Source organism: Rousettus aegyptiacus, unplaced genomic scaffold (genome assembly GCF_014176215.1).
Source record: "Rousettus aegyptiacus isolate mRouAeg1 unplaced genomic scaffold, mRouAeg1.p scaffold_m13_p_14, whole genome shotgun sequence".
In the NCBI taxonomy this organism is placed as follows: domain Eukaryota; kingdom Metazoa; phylum Chordata; class Mammalia; order Chiroptera; family Pteropodidae; genus Rousettus; species Rousettus aegyptiacus.
This window is the reverse complement of record NW_023416289.1, coordinates 47823334-47839409: the sequence shown is the minus strand read 5'-3', so window position 1 is coordinate 47839409 and position 16076 is coordinate 47823334. Positions and strand designations below refer to the sequence as shown.

At 43.4% G+C, this 16076-nt stretch overlaps 1 protein-coding gene across 2 annotated transcripts; it reads left to right on the top strand.

Moving 5' to 3' along the window:
- Nucleotides 1–2202: 2202 nt before the first annotated feature.
- Nucleotides 2203–14371, top strand: ZNF329 (zinc finger protein 329). Of its 2 annotated transcripts, XM_016125621.2 has the most exons (4): nt 2203–2359; nt 4122–4252; nt 10011–10044; nt 11568–14371. In XM_016125621.2, the coding sequence occupies exon 4, from the start codon at nt 11588–11590 to the stop codon at nt 13199–13201; it is 1614 nt and encodes a 537-aa protein (XP_015981107.1). In that variant the 5' UTR covers nt 2203–2359; nt 4122–4252; nt 10011–10044; nt 11568–11587; the 3' UTR covers nt 13202–14371. The 2 variants fall into 2 exon arrangements, with proteins under 2 accessions (XP_015981107.1, XP_015981106.1); XM_016125620.2 differs by lacking the exon at nt 10011–10044.
- The last annotated feature ends 1705 nt before the right edge of the window (nt 14372–16076 follow it).

The window sequence follows — 16076 nt, the reverse complement described above, 5'->3', positions numbered from 1 at the left end:
CTCCAGTTTGAACCCTGCAGATGACTTTTCCCTTCATCTATGGGATTTCTTTAAAGCTAGGTGGCTCCGGTATCCTCCCTGAGCTCCTTAAAGACGTTGACATCCTGGACCCTCTGTAATTTCTCCTGATATTTGCAAGGGGGCACCATTGCCCTGTCTAATGACATTCTGGAGGAGGTCCGACCCGCGGCCTTCTGGGAGCACAGTCAGCGGGTAACCTGCACGCGGCAGTAACGAGGCGGCAGTAACGAGGCCCGGGTGGCGTGCATGCATAGTGATGGGGTGGGCGTCTGCCTTTTCCCTGGGGGCCGGGGGGTCTAAGGAGAGGCTGGGCAAGGTGCACAGAGAGCGCTAAGGTGGAGGCGGATGGCAGTGAGTAGAGTGTCATCCCCCAGATCCTGCTTATCGGGCAGGGTCCTCCCTTGGTCGTGATCTGACTCCATATCTCTTCAGGACCTTCACTAATGACAGACACTGCTGGTCGCTGGACTTCTGTGCATATCTTCCCACACATACAGCACTCCCCTCCAAGGAGAATAGCTCAAGTCCTGTGTCGATATAAGAACATACAAACAGGTAGAGAATTTTTATAAAAATATATTCGAAACAAATAGAGGATCCGCCCAGGCAAGATCTCAACGGATTGAGAAAAATGCTTCCCAGAAATGATTTTGTAGCTTCTTTTAAGATAGGGAGTTAAGCAAATGATCCAATAAAAAAATGGGCAGAGGACCTGAACAGACATTTCTCCCTAGAGGACATACAAATGGCTAACATATATATGAAAAAGTGCTCAACATCACTAGTTATTAGGGAAATGCAAATCAAAATCATAATGAGATACCATCTCACACCTGTTAAAATGGCTATAATCAACAGGATAAGTAATAACAAATGTTGGAGAGGATGAAGAGAAAAAGGAACCCTCATACACTACTGGTGGGACTGCAAATTGGTACAGCCACTATGGAAGACAGTATGGAGGTTTCTCAAAAAGCTAAGAATTGATCTGGGTATGAATTTGTCTGGGTATTTACCCCAAAGACTTGGAAACCCATATCCGGCAAGATAATTGCACACCAATGTTCATAGCAGCATTATTCACAGTGGCCAGAACATGGAAGCAACCGAAGTGTTCTACAATAGATGATTGGCTAAAGAAGCTGTGGTACATATATCCAATGGACTATTTACTCAGCCCTAAGAAGAGATGAAATATTGGTATTAGCGACAACATGGATGGACCTCGAGGTAATCATGCTAAGGAAAATAAGCCAGACAAAAAGTTGAAAAGCACATGATATCACTTATATGTGGGATATAAACCTAAAAGCAGCGAATGAACAGGACCAACAGAGACTCATGGACATGAACTATAGACTAGTGCTTACCAGATTGTAGGGGGTAAGGGAGGAGGAGGTAGGTAGATGATTAAAGGGGGTCAAATATGGGGGGGTGTAGGGGTAGGGTGAAGTGGGTAAAGAGGATCAAATATACGATACTTGAAGGAAACTGGACTTTGGGTGGTAAACACAATAGAATATACAGACGTCAAATTATAATGTACACCTGAAAATTATATAATTGTATTAACTAATGTTACCCCAATAAACTTAATAATAATAATAAAAGATGTGGAGTTAAGAAGGGAATGTAAAGATTTCATTGAACTGGGAGAAAGCAAGTTGAAGATCAGATTACAGGGCAGTTAGATAACGTGCTCTGCGAGGGTGGTCTTTCTTTAGAAGAGAATTTCATAGATGTGTTATCCTAGATGCACAGAAAAAACATGTGGCTTCTGTTTTGATTTCTAGGTAAACAATTATACCATCAATGAATAATGAGGCACCTGAATTTTAATATAACATTTTTCTCAGAATAAGGAAGTTACAGTATGTAATTACTTTGGCAAACTACTCGGTAAATAAAAATAAGGCACTACAGTAATGATGGTATAGGATTAAAACCACAGGAGAAAATAAATATCCTTGAGTCCATATGGGTATCAATAAACCATTGAGTAAGCAAATCAGTAAGTGGGGAAGTAGGGACAGCGGTGACTTGGTGACTCGGGCGTCCTAAGGCGGAAAGGAAGGTGGGGTCAAAGTCGACTTCGCAGGAGGTGAAGGCTGGGCGCCTGGCTGGCGCAGGAGAACGCGAACCCCTAGCCCAACCCCTGCCGAGGGCGAGGGGGCTGGATGTTCGCAGCCGGAGGCGGACCGGAAAGCTCGGGAACGCCCCCTTCCACCCCGCGGGGCGGGACGAGGGCGCGCGCCTCCAGGGCCGCGCACATCCGGGCCCCGGCGCGCGCACGCGCACTTGCCCGAACATGGCCGTCGCCGCCACCCGATCGCCTAAGGTGAGTCCCGCCGCGCCCTGGGCTTTTACGTGTCTCAGTTTTCCCCTCTTTGGCCGCAGGGCGCGGAGAAGGCCCTCCGGTACAGGTGGGTCGTGAGCGGCGCGTCCGCGGGCGGGTTTCAGGCGGGAGTGGGCGCGGTCGGCTCGCAGGGGCGGGATCGGCCCGGGGTGCTGCCGCCTTCGCGAGCGTGGAAGACCCCGGCGGGCGAGTGCAACCTGAGGGTGTGGACGCCTTACCCCGGCGAGTGTGGTCTCTCCCCCCGGCCTTACTTCGCGTCGCTCAGCTGTTCAGCACTGGTTTCAGCGGGTCGTCCTTCTTAAGGACCGTTTCGCCCGCACCTGCCTGGTGTCCTGGCCGGGCCGGTGGGGCAATCCCGGTCTACGCTCTTCTGCTGCCGGGTGGTAGAAGGGCGGGTGTCAGCGTCGCGAGTCTCGGGCAACTTGGCCACGTTGCGCCGGGTGACCTCTGCCGTTTCCCACTGGGTCCCGCAGGTGTTACATCACCTGGCCCCCCACCACCTAATATCTGCCAAGTCAGGCAGGCCTTGCCGCAGTTCCCAATGGGGGCCGCGTTTTTTCACCTGTTTAGTGGCCATTTCGCTTTCTTCTTCGTTGGTTTAGTGGCTCATCTCCTTGGCTCCCCAATATAGTTCACGATAAAAGTTTTCATACGTATAGACAAGTTGAAATCTTTGTCCGACCTTATACCTACACATTAAATCTGCTACACTTGCTGTATCCCATATATTTTCCTCTGCCCATCTTTTTACCTATCCATTAAATCTTTGGGGATTACATTTCAATTAAGTGGCAGTTATCACTGCGCTACTCCCCTTTGCTTAACATCTTTGCTTAACGTCAGTTAGAATTCGATACTTTAAAATTTTTTTGAGGTAGAATTGACTTAACACTGAAATGCACAGATCTTCACTGTACCAAGTGGATGAATTTTGCCAAATGCAACCCAAACCTTTATCAATATTACCATTGTCACCTCAGAAAGTTCCCCTATCCTTTGCCAATTGAAAAAATTTGGTTGTAGGGGACTTGTGAAAATACATTTTGAATACCAAGCCTTTGTACCACCCCCCGAACCCCGCCCCCTATAGTAAGTAACTTTCCTCCACTCTATCGCTTGCTTTCTCTCCCCTCTCACCTATCCTGTTTTGAAAAGTTGCAGGAATAGTTCAATGAACACTTGTAAAACCATCCAGATTCTCAAGATAACAGTTTGTCACATTAGCTTACCTTTCATTCTTCCCTGCCTCAGACACATATAGACACTCTTTATATTTTATGCACACACACAGACCACAAGTACAAAAGGTTGATTATTCACATGAGACTGTCTTGGGAGAGAAGGGCAGGCTTCCCAAGGTGATCCAGAAATAGCCTGAGAGAGCAAGAGAAGGAGACTGTTGGGCTTTTATTGTGACTGGAGAGTGGAGCTGGGATTAGGGTGGCATTGCATTTGTTGAGATTTGCATGGTTTGAACTTCTGCCAACTCCAAGAAGGAAGCACTCAGGCTTGTCAGGTTGCCTAGATGTGGAACGGAAGGAGATGGGACAGGAGGTAGTGGTGAGGTGGAGGGGGCTTGAAAGCGGTCAGCAATCAGTCATCAAAAATCGAGTCAGATTCTATCACAATTGGTAGGTGGGTGACTTTGCTATAGGGGGGAAAAACAGGGCTAAAGTTGACAATAAACTATTTTTCTTAATGCATCATTTGAACAAATAAAGTTAACGTCATGTATGGTTCACAGAGATGGCAGGAACCATGTGGATGGGGTTGGACAGCTGAAGTCTGGCAGCCATTAATGTCAAACATCCAGGCATTGAGCCTAAGTGGATGTCTCTGCAAGGTCATGGAGACTGGAGATAAAGCCCTTCAGAGGTGAGTGTCTGGGAATAGAATTCTACACAAGCTTGGCACATCCCTATGAAACTGTTAATTTCTCTCATGAAGTCTAAAGGTACCAGAAATGTACCAGGTGGGATCTAGACCAGTGGTTATTATCCTGACAGACTCGATACCTCCTTATTTTTATGATGCAGTTTTATTGAGATATAATTCACAGACAATATAACTTACTATCTTAAGGTATAAAATTCATTGGTTTTGAGTATATTCACTAGGTTGTGTACCCATCGCCAATAACAATTTTAGAATATTTACATCATCTCAGAAAAGAAAGCCTGTGCCCATTAGCAGTCACTTCCCATTTCTCCATCCCTCCCAGCCCCAGGCAATCAATAATATACTTTCTGTCTCTGCATTTGCTTATTCTAGACATTTCATATAAATGGCCATGCAATACGTAGTTCTTTGTTTTGGCTTCTTTCACTCAGAGTAGTATTTTCAAGATTCATTCGTGTAGTAACATGTATCATTACTTAGTTCGTTTTTGTGGATGAGTAATATTCTGTTGTATGAATATATCACATTTTGCTTATTCATTCATTGGTTGATGGACATTTGCATTGCTTCCACTTTTTAAATATTGTCACTAATGCTTATGTGAACATGTTTTTAAATTTTTGTTGTTATTGTTTTTGTGGACATATGTTTTCATTTCTCTTGGTTAACTACCTAGGAATGGAACTAATTATAGCCATCCTCCTGGCTGTAAAGTGGTATCTCACTGTGGTTTTGATTTCCATTTTCCAGATGGTTAATGATGTTGAGCATGTTTTCGTTGTGTTTATTTGCCATTTGTATATCTTTTTTAGAGAACTGTCTATTCAGATTCTTTGTTCATTTAATAAATAGGTTATTGACCTTTTTATCATTTAATTGGAAGTTATTTATTCTGGATACCGGAGCCTTATCAGATACAGGGTTTGCAAATTGTTTTCATATTATATGGATGTCTTTTTACTTTCTTAGCGATGTAATTTGAAGCATAAAAGGTTTTATTTATTTTTGTCACTTGTGCTTTTAATATATCCAAGTTTTTGAATTTAACACACCTATGTTTTTCTTTTGGGAGTTTTATAGTTTTAGCTCTTATATTTAGGCCTGTTATCCATTTCGAGTTAATATTTGTGTCATCTTCACTCTTTATGATCAAGTTTGCAACATGCCTTTTATCATCCTAAAAGGAATTTTATAGATAATATTACATATTCAAAAATTAAATATTTCTAAAGTCCTGTGTGCACATAAAGAATCAGTAAAAGGAAAGGTATTTGTGTTAAAATATATATTTCTATATTTCAGTGCTTGGGCACAGCTACCCTAGAAGACAGGAAACAGTTTGGTGCTGCAGACTGTAGGTTTGGATTAAGAGAAACAGAACAGAATTCATTACCTTCAAAGAGATAAAATGGGGCATGGTATGGGTGGATGCTGCTGGAACAGTGGGTGTTGGAAATGGACCCAGACCAGGTGTATTAAACAGGAAAGGAAAGAAAGTACCTTGGAGGCAGTTTCTAAGCACTTACACAGTAAGGCAACCCAGGCTGTCCAGATGAGGAGGGTCCTACTCACAGGCAAAGGGTCAATCACCCCTGTGCTACGATCTAGAAGAGCATTGGGATAATTTATGACAGAAAGCTCTCCAGACCTGAGGTCTCACATGTGCTGGGGCAACATTCAGTGTGTGTAGAAAGCCTTGCAGACCACTTTCTCGATGGCCATGGGGAAGAAAAGGATAGGCTGGGGAAAATTAGTGATCCTGGGGCTGCAGAGAAGTGGTATGGTGGACATCCAAGCACAAGGTCAGAGAAGGAGTTGGGGAAAATGGCAGACCCCCAAAATACATGAACAGCATGAAGATGAATTTTTTACAACATAATTTTTGTGTCATTGTATTGCTAAAAATAGTAATATAGAAATATGTATGAGGGCAGTAAGATGAGACATTTTAAAACAATCTTGATTAACGAAATACAGTGCAATTTCTGCATTAAATGCCTGATTTAATACGCTTTCCCAAAAGTCTGTCCTAATGCCGTCACGTGTACTGGTGACGTTTTTTTCCTCCAGTAACCACGATGGCACTCACACCCTCATTGACTAAGAGTATAGTTGGAATAGCCAGTTTCGTCATGGAGAGAAATGCAGAGTAAGGAAGGATTTCATGAATTCATAGCAGTTTCTGGATTTCCTTTTAGCTTCCTTCTAAATGAAGGCACTGTTTTTCTAAAGTGTTACAACACATGTAGTATTGCTGTTCTGAAGTACTCCAGGTTGATACCTGCAGGGACTTTGGGACACAGGAGGGTCAAGCATCATGTGGAGCAGTCCCAAGCATGGTAGCAAGTATGCCTCTCTAGCCCCAGCCTATCAGATGCGAGTAGTTCCCCCTGCCTCCATTTTTGTGACAACTTAACACCTCCACAGATTTTCAGATGCCCCCAGGAGATACTGCCAAAGTTAAGAGCTGCAGGTCAGGCTAGGGGATACTTGTCCCTTATATAGGAAACATAGGAAACAGTTTGGTGCTGTTTGGGGGCATGTTTGTGTTTAGCATCACAAGCATTGTTCTTGAAGGTATAAATTTACTCATTACAACTTTATTGAGGTACAATTCGCACATCATAGGATTCATCCAAAGTGCACAAATCAGTAGTTTTTGGTTTGTGCACAGTTTTGCAGCCATCACCACTGTGTAATTCCAACTCTTTTCATCAGCCCAAGAAGAAACCCCATACCCACTAGCAGTTATTCCCTGTTCCCCTTCCTTCTCCAGACAACCACTAATTGACTTCCAGTTTTTATGGAACTACTTATTCCGAACATCATATAAATTGGATTATAAAGGTATGGTCTTTTGTGTCTTGAGTTCTTTTACTGAGAATAATGTTGTTAAGGTTCAGACGTATCAGTACTTTATTTCTTCTAATGGCTGAAGAATATTTGATTATTCAATTGTGTGAATTTCTACATTTTGTTTATCCATGTATATGTACAAGCTTATTTGTAGACATATATTTGACTTTTTCTTGAGTAGATACCTAGGAGTGGTCCTATGATAACTATGTGTTTAACTTTTCAAGAAACAGGCTGTTTTCCAAAGCAGCAGTACTGCTTTACATTCCTGCCAACAGTGTGTGAGGGTTCCAGTTTCTCCACATCCTCACACCACTAATTTTCTGTTCTTTGTATATCTTCTGTATATAAGTCCTTAATCATATGTGTGCTTTGCAAATATTTTCTCCCATTTGGTGGGCCATCTTTTCACTTTCTTGGTGGTATGTAAACCTTATTTCAATAAACGGAGTATCTGTTAGAGATGAAAGAGACTTTCCCTTTGTTCCTCAAGGATCGTTCCCCTCCATATCCCCAAGACCTTGTGATCACGGCTTTGGTAGGTGTCTTGCCAGGACATCTCAATAATTTTACTTCCAGAATATTTTGTCTAAAAAATTTCGCTCAGTGGTATCATCTTATATATGTTTGATTTATTTCTTTAAAGTGCACACGTGCATCCTCCCCCTACAGACTTATGGGGAGGTGCTCCATAAGTTCACAGGACAACCACAAGCCATTCAGAAGGCCCAGTATGGAGAACATGTGGCCTGGTAGCAGAGCAGTCTTAGGAGGCCTTTTCAGTATAAGCTTCCAGGAGGGACAGCAAGAGGCACCATCCTGACATCACTGTCAAATGCTGTGGACATTAGCAGGCATCTGAGGTCTTAGTCTTCGGTTCATTGTTAATAATCCTTATGTTTACCTGTTAAGTGTGATGTATATGTTTATTCCCTGTGTCTTGGTTGTTACGAACTTTCATCATGAATTGGAGCTTGCTTTAAAATAACATAGGGTAAAGGGGTCTACTACTACTTAGTTATCTAAGATCGTTTGAGACATACGTCTAGGCACGATTTCCTCAAATTAGTACTTTATGAACTTACTGAGATAGGCTGCAGGGGATTGTCTTCTTTTATTTGAACAGTGCGGAGAATTGTGTGAGTAGGTGCTGTCATGTTTCACAGCCCTGCATTCCTAGGCCACATCCAGTAATGCCATGTCGGTAACATTTTACTGTTTCCTAGTTCAAACCCCTTTGTGTGACTATCACTTTTGTGTGCCTCTTATCTCTTTTTTAATGGCCACTCTTGTTAAAGGTATGTCTATTTCGTTAATCTTTTCAAATAACAGACTTTTGGTTTTCTTTATCTTCTTGGCTGTTTCTTTGTTTTCACTTTCTGTAATTTCTGCTTATACCTTTATTATCATCTGCCTTCCACCTCCTGTTGGTATACTTCATGGTTCTTTCCATTAAGTTGAACAGTGAGCTCACTAAACCTACAGTCTCCTTTTTTTACTATAAGCATTAAAGACCAACATTTTCTGCCTAGGAACTATGTTAGCTGCATCCTCACTTGCTACATGTTTTGAGATGTACCATTCCCATTGTTGTTCATTTCTAGGTGTTTTCTAATTTCTGTCTAGATTTCTCTTTGTTCTGTGAATTACTGCGAAATAGCTTTTCATTTTTACAAATAAATTGGGGTTTGTTTTACTTATCGTTATTCATGTATTTGGTTTTCTGTTACTGGTTTTTCACTTGACTACATCTGTTGTCAAGAGGCTGTGGTCTGTGTCATGCTGTGGTCTGGCCTTTGTTGAACTTGTACCTTGGCCTGGTTTATGGCCAGTGTTAGCAAATGTTCCACTTGTGCTTGGAAAGCATCTGTCTCTAGTTGTTGTTACTTCACTCTTCATCCAGCTGAGTAATCAGGCTGGCTAATTTCATTCTCTCTAAGTGTCTCTATTCAGTTTTTCTGAATTTCCATTTCCGAAAGGGGTCCATTAAAATCTCCCATTATAGTTGGATTTGCTGACTTTGACTTGCAATGCTGGCTGACTTTGCTGTGTTTTGAGGTGTTGTATTAATGTAGGCATCTTTACCACTGTTCTATTGCCGTTATCATACTTAAAGTTTATCATCGGTTAACAAAGAGCCATACAATCTTTGGTTAGCATTTGTCTCTTCCAAACTTTTGCTTTTGTCTTCTATGTCCTTTTGCTTTAGGTATGTCTGTTACAAACATTTTAAGGCAGTGCGAAGCAGTGTCTTTATCTGTCCCATCAGGGCCATTTACATATATTGTTATTGGTGATACTTTTTCACCTGTCCTTTCTGGGCTTTCATACCTTACCACCTTCTTCTGTATTGATCTGGTTTTTATTTTTTTAATTATTCTTCCCTCCTACAACAGGATTTTTCTGCTTCAGCACTGTTGTCATTTGGAGCTGGATCATTCTATGTTGTGAGGGGCTGTCCTGTGAATTAAAGGGTGTTTAGGAGCATCTCTGACCTCTGCTCTCTAGATGCCAGTGGCACTTCTCCCTTACTAATGACAAACAAAAACATCCCAAAGTGTCCTTTGTGGGTAAAGCTGCCCCTGGTTGAAAAGCACCGTTCTATGGGCTTGGAAGTTTTACGTGGCATTTATTTTATTCCTTACTTGACCAGGTCCCACATGAATCATGAACAATATAAGGACATCAGAACACTTAAGTTTGTTACCCCTCTGCCATCTCATAGGACACTGCCACCTGGTGTTTTAGACTATCCTGCTGTTAACTCCCTGAGTGATTATTACTGCTTCATTTTATATGGTCAGTACTGAATTTGATCTAAGTACACATTCATCATTTCCTTTTCTTTCCAATCCTTCCTTCTGGGCTTTTCCTGAAGAACAACGCTAATACTTTTGGCAGTCTCCTCGAAGGTAAGCTCTACTTTTGCTTTTCTGAAGCTGTTTTTGTCTTACCTTACCTCTTGACCAATAAATCAGCTGACAGCTTTTTTCCTCAGCACTTTGAAAGTAACCTCCCATTACCTGTGGGTTTCTATTTTGCTATCAAGGGGTCCATAACAGAACTTTTCATCCCTTCACCATGTGTCTGTCTTCTCCCCGCTGGCCTTTGAGACTGTGTCCTTGATATAGGTTGATGTCCACTTATGCTCGGGACTCATGCTTCCTGAGCCTGGCATGCCCACAGGTAGATTGCCGGGTGGAGGGATGTGCCCGTTTGGTGTTCTGTCGGCTACTGCCAAATCAGCCTGCCAAGTGGGCTGACCAATGTCCATGCTCTCCAACTCTCTTCCTGCATGCCTGCCCAAGCTTCACATCATACATTGTTTTACTTTTACTTATAAAATATGTATATTTTGTGTTCTTACAGTTGAAGTTCATAATTGCCTGAATGAGCAGATATTCACGTTTTCAGGACATTTCCATTTTCTCCCTGTGAAGTTTCTCTGTATCTTTTTTTTCTCCCTTTTTTATGCTGTTCTGTAAAATCTGTAAATTCAGGGCATTATTTCTTTCCTGCTTTTATATTTCATAATATTGTCTCTCCACTTGCCACTTGTATTTTGACTTGTATTATATCTTTTGTTGTGTGATACTATTGATATCAAATTGTTAATCCCTGTCTGTATTATTTTTTCTTCTTAAGCCTTGGACTGCCCCATTCGTGAAGATATCCTACATAATTTAAACTTTAATTTTATATTGAGATCTTTATCCACCTAGAATTTTTAAATTTTTGTCTAGGGTAAGGGTATAGTTTCATTTTACCTAAAATCTATATGGACAGCCAGTTATCTTGATAACTGATAGAAAGTTAATAATAGTGATGACAGTGGCAGTCACTTATGGAGCGCTGTGCATTCCCCAGCTCAGAGCCAGCCTCAGATGTGATCGGATTCTCATAATAACCCTGCAAGTTGGTCACTGACAGATCTAGGACTTTCAGATCTTCAAGGTCAGGGAGCCTATACTGTGTCCCATCTGTGAAGGCAGAACTCCGACCACAAAGCTGGGACACCATCTGCTCATTCAGCACCATCATACACACATTGTGAAGTTGAGGCTTTGAAAACGTGTGCTGGTTGTTGTAGAGCAGTGGGTAATGGGGACTGGCACACAGTGGCCAGGACGATGTTCCATTGTGAGTAGTGACGCCTGGCCTCTGGTCTCTCCTGTTGCAGGCTAATTCTGTTAGTAATATTACCCAGTACTGGCCCTCCTATTTTTTGAGAGGATGAAAATGCTGTTTGGCTAACTTGAACCTGTTCTTGCCTCCATCTCTTGACTCTCATCTTGTCTCCTCCTTGTATGGATGGCAATTTGAGAAAGGAAACAAGTAAAAATACACATCCACATGCCTAGCTGGTCATCATTTTTCATTCCTCTTCCAAATATAGCTTCATATACTGAAGTCTTTTTCATTTTTTACTTTTCAGCCTTGGACACGAGATTGAAAATGACAGCTCAGAATATTCCTGAGGAAGAGCTACCCTGTGACGTGGAAATGGAAGGATTTATGGGAGAGGGTCCCCATTTCTCCATTCTGGGTGATAGTTGGGACTGTAGGAACTGGGAGGGAGATCTGTGCAATTCAGCTTTAACTCAGGAGAAGTCAGGGGCTCGGGAGGCAATTTGTGAATATCCTGGACTTGGGGGCCCTTTGAGTGCAAGCTCAGACCTTTCACCCTCTCGGAGGGTTCCTGCAACAAACGGTTTCCATATATATGACTCAGAGGTGCGAAGTTTGGATTATGACCCAGCTTTACACAGTTGTCAGAAAAGTTTTGTGTCTAAGATAACTGGTGACAGTGATGCCTGTGGAAAAGCCTTCACTCACTCTATGGAAATTATTCAGCTTGGAAGAAATCAAACAAGAGAGAAACCCCATAAATACCCTGAAAGTGTTAAGTCATTCAGCCATTTTACTCCTCTTGATGAACAAAAAATAACCAGAAGAGGGAAGAAACTATCTGAAGGCAAGGGCTTTGGGAGCATGCTTACTCTGAGTTCATCTCTGAATGAAAATAGGAGTCACCCTGGAGAGAAGCTGTACAAATGTACCGAATGTGGCAAATGCTTCAAACGGAACTCTTCTCTCATTTTGCATCACCGAACTCACACTGGAGAGAAACCTTATACGTGCAATGAGTGTGGAAAATCCTTCTCAAAGAACTATAACCTGATTGTGCACCAAAGAATCCACACAGGAGAGAAGCCCTACAAATGCAGTAAGTGTGGGAAAGCCTTCAGCGATGGGTCAGCTCTGACGCAGCATCAGAGAATTCACACTGGGGAGAAGCCTTACGAATGTCTAGAATGCGGGAAAACCTTCAACCGGAATTCCTCCCTGATTTTACATCAGAGAACTCATACAGGGGAGAAGCCGTACAGATGTAATGAGTGTGGGAAGCCTTTCACGGACATCTCCCACCTCACTGTGCACCTCAGAATCCACACTGGGGAGAAGCCCTACGAATGTGGCAAGTGTGGCAAGGCTTTCCGAGACGGCTCGTACCTCACCCAGCATGAGAGGACGCACAGTGGAGAGAAGCCCTTCGAGTGTGGGGAGTGCGGGAAGTCCTTCAGCCGCAACTCTCACCTCATCGTGCATCAGAAGATCCATTCTGGGGAGAAGCCCTATGAGTGCGCAGAGTGTGGGAAGACTTTCATCGAGAGCGCCTACCTCATCCGGCACCAGAGGATTCACACCGGTGAGAAGCCCTACAGCTGTGACCAGTGTCAGAAACTTTTCAGGAACATCGCCGGCCTCATCCGGCACCAGAGGACTCATACTGGCGAGAAGCCCTATGAGTGTAGTCAGTGTGGCAAAGCTTTCAGGGACAGCTCTTGTCTGACCAAGCACCAGAGAATTCACACTAAGGAGACCCCGTACCAGTGTCTGGAGTGTGGAAAGTCCTTCAAGCAGAACTCGCACCTGGCGGTGCATCAGAGACTCCACAGCAGAGGGGTTTCCAGCCAGTGTCCTCAGTGTGGGAAAACATTCAGAAGGAGTTCAGCCCTCGTCCGACATCAGAGAACACACCCTGGAGAGCAGGCCATGGAAACGTAATGAATGCAGGCCTCCTCGTCTCCTGAACGTTTTTAGAAACCTGTGTGAAGGAGGGATGTCTTCAGGGATGACTCCTTCTTGTCAATACAAAAGAATTTTTAAATTTAGTTTAAGGAAAAATGTAAGTCCCTGCAATCCCACACCCCTGCGATTATAATCATTAATAATCTGGTGACCATTCTCTCCCCATCTCTTTATGTGCGTTTATATTTTTGCATGGATAGGGTCACATTACACACATGGTTTTTAAGTATAGAAATTTGCTTTTCAGTATTTCTCTCTACTATTCAGTGAATTGATGAATGTGAGACATTCCTTAGTCATACTGTTAAGTTGATACATTAGGGAACTCCCGAAAGGAACATAAAATGCTAATAAATGTGGGAAAGGCTTCAGGGATGATCAGCCTGTACCAAGCAAGATACACTGGAGTAAAACCAGTGGATGTCTGTCAGGAAGACGCTTCCCTGGAGACAACCAACTGCTCCCATGTCAGAGTGTGTAAACTGCAACAAACCTGTGAATGTGTTCAGTAACTAATCGGTACGAGGGATCATTTAATCGGGAGTGTCTGCCTTATTGTACAAAGTGAACTCAACTGGAATCATGTGTAAGTAGTGAGAGCAGCTTTTGGCAGGTGCTCCTCCTGTCTTCTGTGTCAGCAAAGACACCCTGGTGAGAGGTCCCCGCAGTGCTCTGCCTCTCAGCAACCACAGTGCTGGAGTAGATTGCTGTTTGAGTGTGTTTCTGTGTTACATCTTGCCAGATGCTGACGAAGGAGCACGCACTTGGACGAGAGTGTTGCTTATGAGTGAACAGTGGCATTATCTTTCTTAAGACTGAAGCCGGCTTATACTAAGATGGAAAGGGCTGCTGTCAAGAAATGTGATACACCTCTTTAGTTGTTGTAACCAAAAATACTGAATTATGTTTACCTTGTTCCCATACATTGTTGTTCACTTAGGACACTTCTGATTTGTTCCATGCTGAACCATAATTATAAAGGTTTTGTTGCCTTGTTGAAAATGCTCATGATACAGCAGGCAACAATAAAAACAAGCATAAAGTAGAATTGCTATTATGATGGCCATGTGAAGATATGTGTACATGTCACTGTAGAGTGGACATTGATCATAGAGAAATAAACCTGGTTTTCCTAGTGAACTGTAATTGTGTATGAATTTTTTTCTGTTTTACAAATCATACATTGTTGCTGTCATAATTTGATAAGGAATGAAAAGGTGAATTTTGGGTTTCTTTTTTTTCTTACTTATTTTTTTTACCAGAAAGGTCTAGATCAGAGTTATAGGGCAGCCGTAACGTAATTGAGGGGCAATCAGGCAGAAGCTTCTCGTATGAGTGTTCCACAGCACAGGACGTAAGAATCATTTCTTTCTTTGGGGCTTGGATTGTGATGGGATGTCACTATGGAGTAGAGGGTACAGTGGGCCTTGGAGAGAGCAGAGTAGGAGGCTACGGAGAGGTATGGGATGACCTGGGGGCTTTTCTCCTGAGGCAAGTGTGCCGGCCACTTAAGAGCTGCTTAAGCTAACTGACATGGTGTCAAAAGTCAGGCTTTGCTCTCTTGGGAATTTGGACTTGTGAAGGCCACTGAGCTAGTAAAGGCAGAGATCATAGATGTGCGTTGCTGTAAGCTGCTAAGTTTGTGGTGATTTGTTGTGGTGACAGCAGAAAACTAACAACCTTAAAAGAAAATTCCCTCCTGCCCTTTCCTCTTTGTTTTGGTCCGCTTGCGCTCCTTTGGCCTGCTCCCACAAATGCCCCGGCAGGCCACTGCCGTGTTGCCTGTTGCTGTCATACGCATTAGGATGGCGCTGCATCTGCAGCAGGCTGCGGTCTAGAGGCTCAAAAACTCAGTGCTGGGCTTCATCGTGTCAGCGCCAACAGTTGTGGCTGCAGGAAGCTGATGGCCACAGGCCCAGGGCATTGCCTGCAAGTCCTGCCTGACTCGGCCAGCAGGGCTAATTTAAACCGTTCATTTCCAGACCCAGGCCTTCCTCCGTCCCCCGAGGGCAACTTCTCCAACACAATCGTCAAGAACTCCTGTTGGAGAGTAATGGGCTTCCCAATATGTCTACATCATAATCCCTTCCAAAGTGATTGTACCATTTTGCTTTCCTACCAGCAGCAAATAGTACTTTCTTTTGTTATGCATCCTTGCTAGCACTTGGAATGCCCACTTTATTTTTATTTTAGCTATTCTGATAGGTGTCTAGAGGCTGTGAAAGTAGTTTCAACCTCTAAAGGAGCAGTAATTCCAGTAGTTTTATCATACATAAGTCGGGGTGCAGCAGTGAGCGGCAGCAAAGATACTGGGGTTTGTTGGAGCAACCTCTCTCCTGAGGCATTGCAGATCTCATGGCAGAGGGAAGAAAGACAGGTGGGTCCATACAGAGAGGCTCAGTTGCTGCTCAGAAGTGGCACTCCCCATGCACGCTCACCTCCTGTTGCCACAGCAAGTCCACAACTGAGCCTAATGTCACTGGGGCAGTGAGGCATCATCCTGAGTGAGAGGCAGCAAATATTTCCAACCATAACACAGGTCACCTCACTTGTTTTACTTCATGTTTTTTGTTTTGTTTTTGTTTTTTGGTTTGGCAATAGTGTTTTGATTGCTAGGCACTGTCATTAGGCTGGCCCCATCTTCTCCCATCTTCACCTCGGTCACTGTTTAGTGGCCTCCCTGCTATTCCTCAGGGACTCTGCAGTCACTGTTCCCTCTGTAGGGGCACTCTTCCCAATGCTTTTGGGCTCAGTTGCCTGCTTCCTGCCATCATGACACACATCACCTCAGCAAGGACTTCGCAGATTTCTGTTTAAAATTGCATCTGCGCCTGCCCAAAACATTCCGCCC